Genomic DNA, 13,910 nt, shown 5'->3' with positions numbered 1-13,910 from the left:
CGCACTGTGTCATCCCCCCAGAGTTTCTCCAGAGCCCTGCAACCCAAGTTCTCAACGACAAAGAACGGCGTAAAATAGTAGATGACTCCCAATGGAATCCCGAGCACGACAACAAAAAAAAGAACACAAACGGACGCTCTCTTAATCGTCATGGGTGGGGGAGTTTCTTCATGCAAACGGTGCTGCATTTCCCTTCCTGAAAATTTATTGATTACTACTTTTTTATTCGCGGCATCGTCCGCTAATAGAGGACGTCTGTCACGCATATACATCAGAGAGACTACACGGCTTATACACCTCTGGCGCTATCCTAACTGCCCAATGCAGCAAGCAAAACACGTGTTAAAACCAACAATCAAAAAAATGGCAGACAAAATCCCATTCAGAAAAAAAAAAATGCGGCGGCAAACCCATACAGAAATAAAAGAAATAGTAAAAGCATCCGAGAATGTCCCACGCAGAATACGCCCTTCTGAGTGGCCTCCACATCTGCCAAATTTATTCGCTTCTCAACGAATGCGGAGCGCAATGTTTTGCTCTCAGCATCTCTTGCAAGCGTGTTAAAGCATCGTTCAAAAAAGAAGTCGGGGTTGCGTTAAAAAGCCGTCGCATCCGGAAGTATATTGGAGAGACGTTCTGGCGAATGAGAAAAGAAATAGGAATAAAGAAATTACACGTGGGAAAATCCGTAGTGACTTCGTTGGCTGGAAAAAATTCCCTCGCCATAGAGGAGATCATACCTTGGCGTCTCTTCATGGCACTTGGGTGCTCATCATTCCTCGTCGCCAGAATGGAGAACCATCTCACGCCTTCAATTGCACTTCAGTTGTATTGGGTGGTAGCACCGCCATCGTCGCTGCCAAATAAGAGGCACACCGTTCTTCTGCTTACACACAGGCTGACGCAGAATTCTGGTGTATTTTACCATCAATGTCAAGAAAGAGAGAGACGCAGCAACTCCAGAGGCACGTGTATCAGTTTCATTAAGCTCCGGCCAAAAAAACATGGGGGTAAACCCCATCTTTAGATTTCGGTGACAAGGAAGGAAAGAAGAAAAAACGGCATAAAAAACAGATGCAGCGGTGAAAAATACTCTCAAACCCCAATTCAATAAGAATACACGTATACTTATATATGTATAAGTGTATATGTATGGTCGCAGGTGAAAAAATAAATTGAGTAAAAACAGAAAGAAAGGGGATGTGCATCTAGACACACTGCCGCTGCGCCAGAGCATCCACCAACCGCACGCAAGTTTCCCACAGGTTCGCTTTTCACGTGGTGGGTTTCAAAAAGCTGAAGGACTGAGCAAGACCGCCCCCCGCGGCCATCGCACGCATCGTTGCGAAGACACCGCCTCCCTACCCCCCTGGATTTTGCCACTCGAAGGGTGTCGCTCTCTCCTTGATGCAGGCAGTGGAGGCGACAAGTGCGTCACCGAACCCTCCCCGGTAGAGTTGCTGCGCGCCCCGTCGTCCAAATTGTCTCGGGACGAAAAGGACTGCACATCCTCATGCTGCCGCCCCCGCGTCTCGGGTAGAGGCCCTGCAACAGCGGCAACAGAAGGCGAAGAAGGGGGAAAAAAGGAAGCTACATCACAAGCGCTGCCGTTATGGGGAGTACCAGGACGGGTATCCTCCCGTCTCTTTTGTTTTTTGTCATTCTGCCCTTCCAAAACAAATGGCAAATCCCGCCGGGGAGAAAGCGGCACAGTCTTTTCTGGAGCAAACTGACGCCGAGTATTGTTGTTGACCCTCACAGTACGTCGGTTTCCCGTTGCGGTTGTTCCTGTTGGTGTGGGCGGCGTTGTGGCCCCCGTTTCGCCATGATATGCCTTCGCCTCCTTGTTGAGGTAATTAGAAAAGGAGGGCGCGTCTGCGTCATTGGATCCCAACGGTTTCTGAAATGTGTGTGAAGAGGTAAGATGATCAATCAACTCCCTCTCGGCTGACTTCAGGCGTGCCTCAAACTTCTGAAATGTTCGTCGGTGAGCCTCAATCTCAGCCTCCAATCGCCGCGCCAGCGTCTCTCGGCATCTCTCGTTACTCCGTACCATTTCTTGCAGATCCCGATGAAAGCCCTTCAAAAGCTCCTCTACGCTCGTCGGGTTCCCCGTTCGTGAGGAGCACGAGGAAGTGACATTGGACATAGCATCACCAAGAAGAGTCCGAACGCCTGTTAAGGCCTGATGACATGCTCGCAGTACGTCACACGCCTCCAGCAAATCGCCCCTACGTGAAGAAAAGTTCGCTGCGGCCTCGGTTTGGTGTACAGAGCTTGAGGGAAATTCAATGGAACAGTCAACTTCCTCCCGCCAACGCCGTTCTGAATGGTTGCTGCTTCTTTTGCGAAAAGAAGTACGCGGTGGAACATCCGGGGTGACCTCCGCCAGCGAACGCAGCCCAACAATGCCAGAGTTTTGAGCCTCCCTCCATAACGTCAGTTCTTGGAGAGAGCCCGCGTGAAGGAAATCGCAGTGGTAGCCGTACACCCACCGTGCCGCCTTTTCGATCGCCTTCTGTATGTCTAAGATAAGATCGATGGTCTGCCCCAAAAGCATAATACGCTCGGTCTGCTCCAGTTTCAACTGGGAATGGGAACTTTGCATATTTTCAGCCACCCTCATGATTAATGCACTCAACATGCCTGGATGAATCTCTTTTTCCGTCTGAGCCGCATATTCATCGCCGCCAGAGGATCCTTTTTGCCTCGCCAGAAGCGTAACAAGGGCATCGTGCAGAAACCGGCGCTCCTCCTCCTGTGTTCGAAGGAGAAAGTGAATCTCTGCGCACTCTGACAACTGCCTGTCCCGCACAATTGCCACCAGTCGAGTCGCCAACAGCTCACACCGCCGCTCGAGGCGTTCGACGTGCCATGCGTCGCCACCACCCTCATGACGACCACCACAACTCCCTCCCTCTGCACTTCCACGGCCTCCCTTCGACTCGCGCTGAAGCTGCTGAAGCACACGCTCCATATCCTCATGAGCCCTCCGCAGTTGACGACGCAATGCATCGTTTTCAAGCTGCAAAGCGTGAAGAAACGATCCATTCGTCGGGGCCAACGCGGCCATCTGACAGCACCCGTGCCACACACACAAACACACACACACTGAAAGAGAGAAAAAGTAAGCAGGCCCACACTCGAGATTTTTTTCTTTGGGTTTGCCTCTCTCTATCTCTTTTCCCTCTTCCTTGTATGTATCCTCCCTCTATATGTCCTGAACCAAAAAAAGGGGGGAGGGAGCAAGTTGGTGCGGGAGAAAATATCCGCTACTGTGGGAAATATCAGTGAAACACCACATTTCGCGCAACATCTTTTTTTTTCTGTACCAAACCATTGTTTGAACGACTCCAAGGAAATCACTAGCAAATCTCAAAACGCTGTAAGTAAAGCCAAAAAACTATTACTTCATGTGATTTCAAGAGAATTTTTACGGCATTAGGGTTCCTTCACACTCTGTAGCTTTGAGCGCCATTCTTTCTCCAAACGCATCGAAGCCTCAATCCATGGATCGCCATTGAAATCTTCCTGATTTGGCTGGAAGCCGAGACGGTTGTAGAAATTCCTCATGTTCTCGTTGGCCAGCTCATTCGCACCATCAGCGCCTCTAATCGCGGCGTAAACCGCCCTGCAATCCAACAGGGCATATCTGCCGCGTCGCTTACCTCCAGAGAGGATAGCCAGGGGTGACTTTGCATCACCTACCAATGCAGCTCGTAACAAAATACCAGCATAAAGGGTTTTCTTGTCCATACTCCATATCTCATGCATGATCACCATACGCCCGGCGGGTGGTAAATTTCTTGCCACCCCACTCTCGTCTTTCCCCGAGATTGGTTTATCTGATGAAGAGCCTGCGTCTTCAAAGCGCAGCACCTCTGTTGTTACCAGATAACGACGGCACGGCAAAATTTCTCTCACATATTGCACGTTCACAGAGGCAACTACAAAGCTTGCCCTTAGTTCCCACAGTATTTTCACCATACCGATGTAGCCTCCGTAATGCCAACGGGCCAGTTCACATATCTCAAGATATTTAGAGTTATTAACGTGGCCAAAGATATCAGCCATTCGTATTCCGGCGTAGACGCAAGTATAGTGCTTCTTCATTGGCTCAATAACAGCCTGTGGGTTGGTACCAAGCATCCGACGACGCTGGTATGCACCATAGATAAAGTAGGCTGCCGTGCGAAGCAGTGTCAAAAAAACCATGGCTCCTAAAATGACAAACTATGCAAAGGAGGTGAAATAAAAATAAAAGTAAAAAAATCAATGCATTCTATAGATATTTATCATGGGATTATAGACAACGCACTTCCCTCACACAAAGTTTTCCCAGTCCCTCCAATTTTTCCATCTCCACGTTGCTTGTGGTTGTATTTGCCTTATTTCCTTGTGTGTGTGTGTGTGTGTGTGTGTGTGTCCTGCATCAGGGTGATGTGGGAAATGCACTGCCATCTCTGTAACGTTCAGTCCACATGGCACTCAATTCATCATAATCACGAGCCTCCCGTCGCTGCGCCGGTGCGTCTCTGTCCCCAAACATCACCCGACCAAGCCAAGGCTTGTTCTCGGGAAGAAGAGCATTATTGATACCCTTCACTACAAAGTCCATCGCCTGTTCCGAAACCCCTCCCTTCTCCTCACACTCCTCGCGAAAACGCTGAGCCCACCCCTCTTCCTCAAGTCGCTGCAATGAGTACAACATGGCGTAATAAGCCTCCATGTTCATTGCCACATGACATCGACGCATGGCGTAGAAAACAGCCAGCGCCTCGCTAAAGGAGTCAGTACGAGCAAAAAGATGCTGGATGGTGCGCACCGAAATTTCCCTGCCGTTTCGCCCAGCGAGATTCATGAGACGCTCCAGGTCATCCGTACCTTTTGAGGAATCTTTGCCCAACGGGACACAAAGAAGCAGCAGACGGTCAAACGCATCACCCAATCCACGGCTCACATCATTCTCACGCGGGGTCGAGGGATCAAGCTTGTACTTTTCAATGAGTGAAGCAACAGACCGCACGCGATTCTCCAGATCCAGCATCTTTTCTGTAGACATCCACAAGTCGTGAATTTCTCTGCGAGCCTCGGACGCCCGCTCCATCGCTGAAATTTCATTGGCTTCCGAAGGAGTTGACGAAGATGCAGAGGATTTCGCCCCTGTGTGAGATTCGTTATCGGCCATCGTGGTGTTCCAGCGGATTCCGCGGTGGCGCAACGCTGCCTGTGCAAAGGTAGCAACCGGAAAACAGAATCGACGCATAGTAAAAATAAGCCCTGCTCCTTTTCGTCGTTCTGTTCGTCAAAGCGTGGCTCCCTTCTCTGCTAATTAATGAGATCCACAAAGTAATGAAGAGCTGAGACAAAAGTAAATCAGTGACAATTCCGAAGAGACAATGAAAAAGATAAAAATAATGACCCAATAACGGCGTAAGAAAGCGGTAAATAGAAAAAAACAAAAAAGATAAAAACAATTCGAGTCGCTGCTATTCGACAATAATAAAGAGTCGATAAAACCCAAAAAAAAAAAAAAGGAGGGAACAGGAGAAAAGAAAGCGGAATGGAAAGGCATCGAGTTGCGGTCGCTCAACCACCTTTCTTTACTTCTTTCGTGCTTACCCTCTCGCCCACCCTTCCATTTGAGTTCTAAACAATCTTTCAAAGGTCAACACCGCGCATTCCCGTGTCCCGGCGCCTCACCCTTCCTCTCCTCCTGTTGTCGCCCCTGTTGTAATATTACCCAGCCCCACCTCACCCTCCTTACAAAATGCGTTACATTCTTTTTTGTGTCTGTTTGTGTTTCGCTGTTGTTGTTTTGTTTGTTTGTTTGTTTGTTTTTGCTTTTTAATTGCTTCGTTCTCTTTCTGTTAATTTTTTTTTGCAATCTCACTTTCGTCTTTTATTATTGCTTTTTATTCCTTTTTTATTCCTCCTTGCTTTCTTTTCACGGTTAATATCCTCTCCCCACTCCCTCTTTTTTTCCTCCCCGTCCTCTTCCTCCGCTCTTCATCCCGCATGCAGCCAGAAGGTAGCCAGCACGTCAGAGTACCAAATCAACAAAAAAAAAGAACAGGGGCAAGGCGGTTCACCTCATTCAGCCCCACTCTGGTGTGAGAACAAATAATTTATCTGAGAAGAAGTCATCAAATATCTTTTACGCATCCCCGGCCGCATACACGGATAAATATTAGAACTGCATGGGTGGTGGATTGGCACCTAACCACGGAATGAGCGGGAGCAGTCGTTCCAGCACCGTGTATACGGTAGGGAGAAGCATAACACGTATGGGGAATGCCACCGTATAAAGGCCATAGAGCGCCAGACCAGTTGTAACCGTTCTCTCCCAAAAGACCTTCGAACCTGTGGAGCGACCCATCATTTTCTTTGAGCGTTGAAGGCCGGAGTTTGTTGCGGCAATTTTGCCATTGATATTTTTCAGCCTTTCCAAGGAAGCACTTACCTGAACGGTGTCTTTCTCGTTCCCATCCTCACCTTCAGAATAGACACTTTTCTCTTTTGCCTTTGCTAGCGTTAGGGGCGACGCGACTACCTTTTTCTCAGAACCACCTTCCTCTTCCTGCCGCAGCTTCTCCAGCATTAGAAATACCTGTGGGGCTCGACGGGCAACATCCGGCTGAGCTGACGCCGCCTTCTCCAAAAACTCCTTCGCCATCTTGTATGACTTGCCAAACCCATGTTCACCCTTAAGGTACATACAACCCTTCACAAAGTAAGCCGAACCACAGCCACGATCAATGGCCTGCTCAATCCATGCGTGGTACTTTTCGATGCTTTTTAGACCTTCCATTTGTTCTGTAGACAACATAGTGGACGAAGTACAACCACGAAGGAAGAGCTGTGCAAGAGCCAACATTGCATGTACACTTCCAGCCTTTGCAGCACGCTGATAAAAGTACAGGGCAGCCGGGAACATGGGAAGAAAATGACGGGCTCCAGTATCAAACTGTTCACCAACCTTTAGATTGGCGGCGGTACTGAAATCATCATCGTTCAAGGCACGCTTAAGTAGTAAAAAAGGTCCTCGTGGAGATTGAAGCTGAGTGTATATGCTATGCAAAAGAAGAATACTCTGTTCGTGATTATGGTGAATAGCTGCTAGACGAAGAAAGTGCAGGGCCATCTGGATCTCTTGTTGCTCAAAATGCTTCAAACCTGTTGCCATGAGCTCGTGGGCTGTCATGGCGCTCTCAGTCTCGGAAGCATATTCTTCTTTTTCTTCATCCTCCATTGCGCCCACGTTAATGCGGGCCTTGCAAATATCCAGCTGTGTAATCTCAATGAAATTTGCAAGAGTCGCCGGTTGTGCACGCTTTTCGCGAATAATATTATGCAGGCGTAACATTTCCTCCAAAATGTCCCTTTGACTTTGTGCCCGCTTCGCCACCTCACCTTCAGCGCCGGCCTCCAATGTATTCGTCACCTCAATAAGCTTCTTCTGAATTTCCTCCTCCTCGGATTTGTAGTTCTCCATCTCTGCATTGATAAATTCCTTGTCGTTTGTATTTGACGTTGATCGTGTCACCTCCTCCGCTGCCTCCTCCAGCAATTTATCGAGGTTCTCGTCATTAATCTCAATCGCCGCACCCTGTTCCTCCTCTTTTTTCATTTTCCTTTTTTCCTTCTCTTCAAGGTTCATTGGAATGGGGGGGTGATGTTCGCGAAAGAGGGCGTCAAGTTTTTCGCCCCAAATGAACAACTTGTCATCTTCAGTGGAACGCATCGGCAGGTCCAACAGACACGGCCATACCGTAGGGTTCTTCTTTATCAAATCCACGATAAGCAGCATGCCCTCATCCTCCACCCGCCATTCCACCTCAGTGGCCACTGGCTCATAGAGGCGCCACCGCATAATCGAGGTATCACGATGTCGCACGCAGAGGACAGCGAGGTCTTTCACCTCCACCGTGAGGTCACGCGGTCGCACAGATGGCGGCAAGACAATTGGTATGCGGATCTCCAATGCCTCCTCGCCCTCGTCGCCCTGAGACCAACGGGCCTTTCCAACGCTGCAGTCACTAGTCATTAGACAAAATGTGATTCCTCCCTGGAGAGCGAATTAAAAAGGAAAAGGTGCCGGGAAACACAACGCAAAGAAGCCCAATATAGACACAAACACAAACACACACACACGCACACATGCAAAAAAAAAAAAAAATTTGCTCCCTAACAGTTTGCTCATTGTGCCTAGGCGGGAAAAAACTGTGTGGAAATACAGGCGTAAGCAACAGTTCCTCAAACTCATTTGAATTCACTTCAATGGCTTGGCAACCACCATCACCTGTCTGTAAAACCATGACTCATTCATTACACGCAAAGAAACAACCCTCAACTCTGAGTGTTTGAGCACCGATAGAAATTCCTCTTCACATGTGGTCCCACCAAAATCAATGGTCGTCAAGAACCTCAACAATCGTTTTACCAAGGGTAGCACATATAAATTCACAGTTGGCTTCTCCAAGGTCTGCGTAAAAAGCAGCACGCAACCACCATCATCTCCGTTTTCAACACATGGGGAACCGTTAATTGTGGAACCCCGCAACATGCGGCAACAGTTTTTTAACACGTCCAATCTCTTGGGCATGGTCAAGAAACTATCAGAAAAGTAGATAACGTCAAAGCGAGAGGTGGTGTCATCTAGGATACTGGAATGCACGATATTTACCTGCTTTTCCAACCCGTACTTAATGATGTTATCTTGTGCAGCACGCACATAACCTGCGTCGTAGTCAACCCCCGTTAAAATGAGTTTTTTACTTCGAACGACATCACGATTTGCGATAAGACTTGAGGCCGTGCGGACACAAACATCAAGTACAGAGGCATCCATAGGGCACTGCAGAAGCACCTCGCGATACCACATGCTTCTCATGGGTGCAATCATCCAATCGTAGAGAAGAAACCGAAGACTACTGTAATCACGCAAGCAAAGCAAAAACATCTATATTTTTCCTTCTTCCTTGCTGTTTTTTTTTTCTTTTTTTTTTTTTTTCCCTTTTGGCAAGAGTAAATATATATGCATATATGTATACGGGTATTAGATTTCAATAAGCAAAAAATACAATACGCATTCCCTTTTGTTCGTTGTGATGATAAAACCCTCCAATCCAAATAGCAAAAATTAACGCCTTTTCTCCAACCCCGTCACCTTTTTTAAGCACACCAATAAAACCGTTACTTATCACCGGTTTTTCTTAAGTTTTTCCAAATCGACATCGACTCCAGTTTTCTTTTGGATTTTTCAGCCAAAAGCAACTTCTGGAATATCTTAAGGAGCAAACGGGTAGCAGAAGAATTTCTAATCTCTTCCTCGGTCTTAACAAAAATACGCGAGGGAGACACAGCAAGTCCCTTCACTAGAGAAGCACACACGGCCTCTTCATTTATGTAGCTATCAGTTTCTTTCAACTTTATGCCCACGTCATCTGTTCCAGGATATGGTTTTGGGCTCTTCCATAACGCGTAATAAATGAGCACTTCCATGTCTATATGAGAAAATATATGCCGAACAGAGCCCAAATATCTCACGGCACCATTTTCAGCATCTAGTTTTTTAAGTGAATTTAGAACTGCTTTCTCCTCTATGGGGATAGTGTCATAGGATGAACCATATGTTGTGGACGGAAACTCCAACATGCCACCCAATAACCCTCCTTCAGGCCTTTGAATCACAACAAAACGCTTCTCCATCAAACCTTCATTTACGCAGCCATAACGAAATTCATGTATCACAGAAATAACTATTTCCTTTTTCTTTTTTGCTGCAATGGACCTTAATGGAATGACGCCCTCAATGGCTTCGATGTCACCACGTGCTTTTGCAGCATACGACTTGCAGAAGCGCTGAAGTGGACACTCTTCACAGAGAGGCCTTCCAGAAGGTTTACACACACTTGAACCAATTTTCATCAAACCCTCATTAAAAGCTCCAGGGTTTTCACAAGGCCCCTCATCCATCAATTCTTGAGCCCACTGTTTCACTGCCTTAATGGTCTTTGCAGCTTTGGGGTCAACCTCTCGCTCACAGCGCAGTCGAGTTATCACTCGCACAACGTTTCCATCCACAGAAGCAACTTTTTCACCAAAACAGATAGATGAAATAGCCGCAGCAGTGTATGGACCAATACCGGGTATTTGCTGCAATTCAACCGCCGTGACGGGCAACTTTCCATTGAAATGCTTCATAACATATTCGGCACCCTTTTTCAAATACAAAGCGCGACGATAATAACCCAGCCCAGACCAAGCTGTCTTTACAGACTCCTCAGAGGCCTCGGCTAAAACAGCCACCGTGGGAAAAATTGATACCCACCTTTGAAAGTAAGAAATAACTGTGCCCATTTGCGTCTGCTGCGACATAACTTCGCAAACCCAGACATGGTAAGGATTGCGCATGCAATCATTAGCTCCTATGGTTGTTCCCAATACATCGGTGGAGGAAAAAGACTGTCGCCAAGGCAAATCCCGTTTTTCATTTATGTGAAACCACTCTATTGTAGCCTTCTGTACGGCCCGGTAAAGCTCATTCATCTCCAATAGCTATCTCCCCAACTCAACCTTCATTCTAGCAGCAAAAAAAAGATGGACAATAAAAGTCAGATCTCCCAAAGCCATCCCCATTATTCATCTTACATCGTCTTGCACCCATAGCGTTGCCAAACAAGATAAGAAAAAAAACTTATAATGTAAATACAATATTTTTTTGTTTCTTTTTCTGCAGTAAACTGCAGAACAGCAGGGGATGTGGGGGAAACGCATTCTCAGAAAGCCTCTGAGCTATGGTATCCAAGGTTTGGATTGACCTTTCGCTTTTTTTGCGTTTCCTCTTCACCAGCCCGTAGAGGGGAAAAAAAGAAAGGTGGGTCTGTATCTCCTAAATTGGTTGATGAATTCATCCTCTCTAAGAGCTTTCCTCGGGAATATCCAACTCCAATTCTGTTTGAATGCAATGACCATTCCGTTTGGATTAAAAATTTGTCATTTCATTTTATCATCGCGCCCTATTATATATATTTAAAAAAAAAAAAAAAAAAAGAAACATTGAGCACAGAGAATTAAAAAGAATTTCAGTCCATAGAGCAAAAAGGAAGGAAAAAAAGAGGTTATTCTCAATGGGGTAAAGGAGACATTTTTGACAATGGCCCGGCTTACACATACATTTCCGCCAAAATATCCTTCCTCTCTCAATACATTCGTGCACGACAACTCTAGGGAATGGAAATAAAGAAGAAAAAAAAAATGGGTCAAAAATAAAAAGGTGAATATACCCCACCACAAGTACAGCCTTCATGCTCCCAAATCCCCAGATATGGCATCATCATCACCATCATCATCATCATCATCATCAGCAGGACCAACACAATCATCATAAATAAATATCCCAGGGAGAAAGAGAAGATTTTGCAGAAAATCTAATTTTCTACGAAGACTTGAATAAGAGTACTCCCATTTGCCCCATGTAAAAGTAAATGTAGTGATTCGTCTCGTGGGTAACATAGCTGCCAAAATTGCGTCCAACAAAACAATTCCATGTGGGGCCGTACTTCTTATCAAACTCATTTTTGATGTATGATGCAACATCTTTTTTCGGTGTAAAGCTTTGAGAATCCATCCTGTGCGCAGTGAATTGCATAGTTCTCCATGTCTTTTGGCATCTCTACGAGCTTAACCGTGGCGGAGGAGAGCTGCGTCATGATTGACTTTTAAAATGCCAAGAATACTATTGGCTTGATTTATCTTGCCCGTCATAAACAAAAATAAAAAAAAGGGGGTGTTTTTTTTTGGAATAAAAAGAATTCTTTTGTTTACACATTTTTCAATGGAAAAAAAACAAAGCAACTTATGTAAAAAAGACTTCCCGCACTGCAAAAAAAAAAAAAAAAGTAATTTCAACGAATCAAAAAGGCTTTTTAATTCAATTGTATGTGATATAAATATCGCACCTGTCCAATACCATCAGCTTTCCACCTCTCATACTTCGTCACTCGGATAGGTAAAATGCCCACCCAAGTCCTTATTTCTTTCCTTTTCCTTCTTACTTCGTATTCCCTTCCATTTACAGTAGCAGCCACTGCCGACACCACATTTAACACAATGGGAAGAGGACGTGTAAAAAAAGAAAAGAGCCAAATAAATACCTTGCCCCAATCCGCTCTACAGTGTGTTGTGCGTTTCCACCAGTACTCCAACTATCCAAACCCGCTTTCATATAAACCTTGTTCTCACTTTTTCTTTCCCTTTTAAAAACTAAGTTCACAGCTGATTCCTTAATTTTTATTCCCTCAATCTTCCCTCCCTGAAAACAGGCTCAAGATTTATCCGAGTGAAAGTAAACACAAAAACTGGTTATGGCTAGGGAAAAAAAAAGCACAAAGAAAGTCACTCAAACAACGCAGAAACTCTCAACAAGAAAAAAGGGTCAGCAAATGTATGAAAAGGTTCCCCCGTTGGAATTATCTCTGATTACGAAACCACGGCTTATAAGGAACTCTAACGCAACCTTTACCTGTTGAACGGAAGGCATAAATTTTTGAGGAGACTCATCTTTGACCTTCTCCATAAGCTCATAAAAAGAAAGAGTACCACTGGCCTTAAACACACGAACGAGTGTCGCCTGAACCGCGGGAGCTTTCAACTGATCTACCATGTGGTGAGAGGCATCTACAGGATCACTAACAAAATCATTAGAAGATACTGTCGCAATCTGAAAACCCCCTTCCCAATCACAAGGAAAAAGATTCAACTTCCTTTTTCTTGTATCTGGATTTGAACCAAGACGAACATATTTTCCTGCCATTACCGATCGCAGAGGAAGATCAACTGGTCCACCCTCATCATAAACCTCGAGGATGCCGCAACCCGCAAAAGCATTCAAAGAACGTAAAAAAATTTCATTGTTCGTTACCTCCATTGTCTGTAATAAGTTTCCGATTGACCAATCTGTCCGATTATTAAAGCATTCAGCAAGTAATAGTTGTGACTGTCCCACACACAAATCTATACTCGGTACACGAGAATCCCTAGGCAAATTCATTCTTACCACGCCACGAGAACATCGCGAAACAAAAGAGATATGACGCTTTGGACGAACTTGCGAATAAAACAACTGAAACTCACGCATCTTGGGTAATAAAATGCTTGGCGTTGGAAGATTTACGTCACAAGAAGCATCTGGCCATGAATAGCTTGTGAGAACACTAGGTTGAAACAACCATTCTGAAGATTTATTATGGCTACTCCCGTATTTTGCGTCAAACATATCACGTAGTGAGACACTATTTTCTGTGACATCCATCAACATCACCTCGCATCTGTATACAAAATCAGAGGTACATTCAGTCGCTTGTGATATTGTCCGAATAGCAAAACGTTCTTGTTCCTCAGAATAAGGTTCAAACAAAAGCCTAACGGACAAAAACTTCGGATATGATTCCAGAAAAGAACTCTTTGACGGTAAAAGCTGAAACACGGTCACAATTTCCCTCAAAATACCTTCGCATTGCTCCTTCGATTCGTTAGATTTTAATTTCGTGTGTGCAAAACGAGCCAATTCTTCTCCCAAAATATGATAACTCTTTACGTAAGCAAGAGTTGTCAAAATTTTCTCAAGTCCAGAAAGCATCGCCTTTTCAAGAACTTCATTACCCTCAAACGATTCACTTACTCTTAAAAAATAGGTATGCACTGATATGATCCCCTCAAGAACAGCCTTGTAGACATTTTCATTAGCTCTAATGCTTGCCTCGCAAATTCGACTGATATCCTCCACTCCTTTTTCAAAAACACATTTCTCAAATATTTCTTTAAGCACCAACAAACCTGTAGAGTTTTTTGACAGTAATTGATACATCTTGTTCAAAAAATAACCACGGTCATTGAGTATCCCAGGT

The 13,910-nt window shown here is 45.3% G+C and overlaps 8 protein-coding genes and 1 pseudogene across 8 annotated transcripts, besides 18 other annotated features; all 9 read right to left on the bottom strand.

Moving 5' to 3' along the window:
* On the bottom strand, positions 1 to 272 carry Tc00.1047053511803.80 (hypothetical protein, conserved; the record flags this gene model as incomplete). Its single annotated transcript, XM_802628.1, has 1 exon — positions 1 to 272. A coding segment is annotated over one exon (272 nt), but the record flags the coding sequence as incomplete, so codon positions are not given.
* Positions 1 to 3,886: a sequence feature (heterozygous, Esmeraldo-like haplotype).
* Positions 1,289 to 3,073, bottom strand: Tc00.1047053511803.70 (hypothetical protein, conserved; the record flags this gene model as incomplete). Its single annotated transcript, XM_802627.1, has 1 exon — positions 1,289 to 3,073. The coding sequence occupies one exon, from the start codon at positions 3,071 to 3,073 to the stop codon at positions 1,289 to 1,291; it is 1,785 nt and encodes a 594-aa protein (XP_807720.1).
* On the bottom strand, positions 3,442 to 4,215 carry Tc00.1047053511803.60 (hypothetical protein, conserved; the record flags this gene model as incomplete). Its single annotated transcript, XM_802626.1, has 1 exon — positions 3,442 to 4,215. The coding sequence occupies one exon, from the start codon at positions 4,213 to 4,215 to the stop codon at positions 3,442 to 3,444; it is 774 nt and encodes a 257-aa protein (XP_807719.1).
* Positions 3,887 to 4,062: a sequence feature (areas merged during assembly that could not be assigned to a particular haplotype. This can correspond to areas where the two haplotypes were merged or to regions with more than two copies in the genome that were merged during assembly.).
* Positions 4,063 to 5,093: a sequence feature (areas merged during assembly that could not be assigned to a particular haplotype. This can correspond to areas where the two haplotypes were merged or to regions with more than two copies in the genome that were merged during assembly.).
* Positions 4,398 to 4,426: a microsatellite.
* Positions 4,433 to 5,266, bottom strand: Tc00.1047053511803.50 (hypothetical protein, conserved; the record flags this gene model as incomplete). Its single annotated transcript, XM_802625.1, has 1 exon — positions 4,433 to 5,266. One exon carries the CDS (start codon positions 5,264 to 5,266, stop codon positions 4,433 to 4,435), a length of 834 nt encoding a protein of 277 aa, XP_807718.1.
* Positions 5,094 to 5,147: a sequence feature (areas merged during assembly that could not be assigned to a particular haplotype. This can correspond to areas where the two haplotypes were merged or to regions with more than two copies in the genome that were merged during assembly.).
* Positions 5,148 to 7,814: a sequence feature (areas merged during assembly that could not be assigned to a particular haplotype. This can correspond to areas where the two haplotypes were merged or to regions with more than two copies in the genome that were merged during assembly.).
* Positions 5,818 to 5,840: a microsatellite.
* Tc00.1047053511803.40 (hypothetical protein, conserved) lies at positions 6,191 to 8,047 on the bottom strand (the record flags this gene model as incomplete). Its single annotated transcript, XM_802624.1, has 1 exon — positions 6,191 to 8,047. The coding sequence occupies one exon, from the start codon at positions 8,045 to 8,047 to the stop codon at positions 6,191 to 6,193; it is 1,857 nt and encodes a 618-aa protein (XP_807717.1).
* Positions 7,815 to 8,415: a sequence feature (areas merged during assembly that could not be assigned to a particular haplotype. This can correspond to areas where the two haplotypes were merged or to regions with more than two copies in the genome that were merged during assembly.).
* Positions 8,131 to 8,161: a microsatellite.
* Positions 8,273 to 8,962, bottom strand: Tc00.1047053511803.30 (hypothetical protein, conserved; the record flags this gene model as incomplete). Its single annotated transcript, XM_802623.1, has 1 exon — positions 8,273 to 8,962. The coding sequence occupies one exon, from the start codon at positions 8,960 to 8,962 to the stop codon at positions 8,273 to 8,275; it is 690 nt and encodes a 229-aa protein (XP_807716.1).
* Positions 8,416 to 9,948: a sequence feature (areas merged during assembly that could not be assigned to a particular haplotype. This can correspond to areas where the two haplotypes were merged or to regions with more than two copies in the genome that were merged during assembly.).
* Positions 8,988 to 9,013: a microsatellite.
* Tc00.1047053511803.20 (A/G-specific adenine glycosylase, putative) lies at positions 9,196 to 10,551 on the bottom strand (the record flags this gene model as incomplete). Its single annotated transcript, XM_802622.1, has 1 exon — positions 9,196 to 10,551. One exon carries the CDS (start codon positions 10,549 to 10,551, stop codon positions 9,196 to 9,198), a length of 1,356 nt encoding a protein of 451 aa, XP_807715.1.
* Positions 9,949 to 9,965: a sequence feature (haploid, non-Esmeraldo-like haplotype).
* Positions 9,966 to 10,524: a sequence feature (haploid, Esmeraldo-like haplotype).
* Positions 10,525 to 11,473: a sequence feature (heterozygous, Esmeraldo-like haplotype).
* Positions 11,037 to 11,059: a microsatellite.
* Positions 11,334 to 11,368: a microsatellite.
* Tc00.1047053511803.15 lies at positions 11,439 to 11,714 on the bottom strand (annotated as a pseudogene).
* Positions 11,474 to 12,268: a sequence feature (areas merged during assembly that could not be assigned to a particular haplotype. This can correspond to areas where the two haplotypes were merged or to regions with more than two copies in the genome that were merged during assembly.).
* Positions 12,269 to 13,910: a sequence feature (heterozygous, Esmeraldo-like haplotype).
* On the bottom strand, positions 12,440 to 13,910 carry Tc00.1047053511803.10 (cullin 2, putative; the record flags this gene model as incomplete). The annotated part of the gene is made up of 1 exon (XM_802621.1): positions 12,440 to 13,910. A coding segment is annotated over one exon (1,471 nt), but the record flags the coding sequence as incomplete, so codon positions are not given.

Source organism: Trypanosoma cruzi, genomic scaffold, assembly GCF_000209065.1.
Source record: "Trypanosoma cruzi strain CL Brener 1047053517169 genomic scaffold, whole genome shotgun sequence".
NCBI classification, from domain to species: domain Eukaryota; phylum Euglenozoa; class Kinetoplastea; order Trypanosomatida; family Trypanosomatidae; genus Trypanosoma; species Trypanosoma cruzi.
Note: the sequence above shows the minus strand (reverse complement) of the source record. Positions and strands in the feature narration are given on the sequence as shown.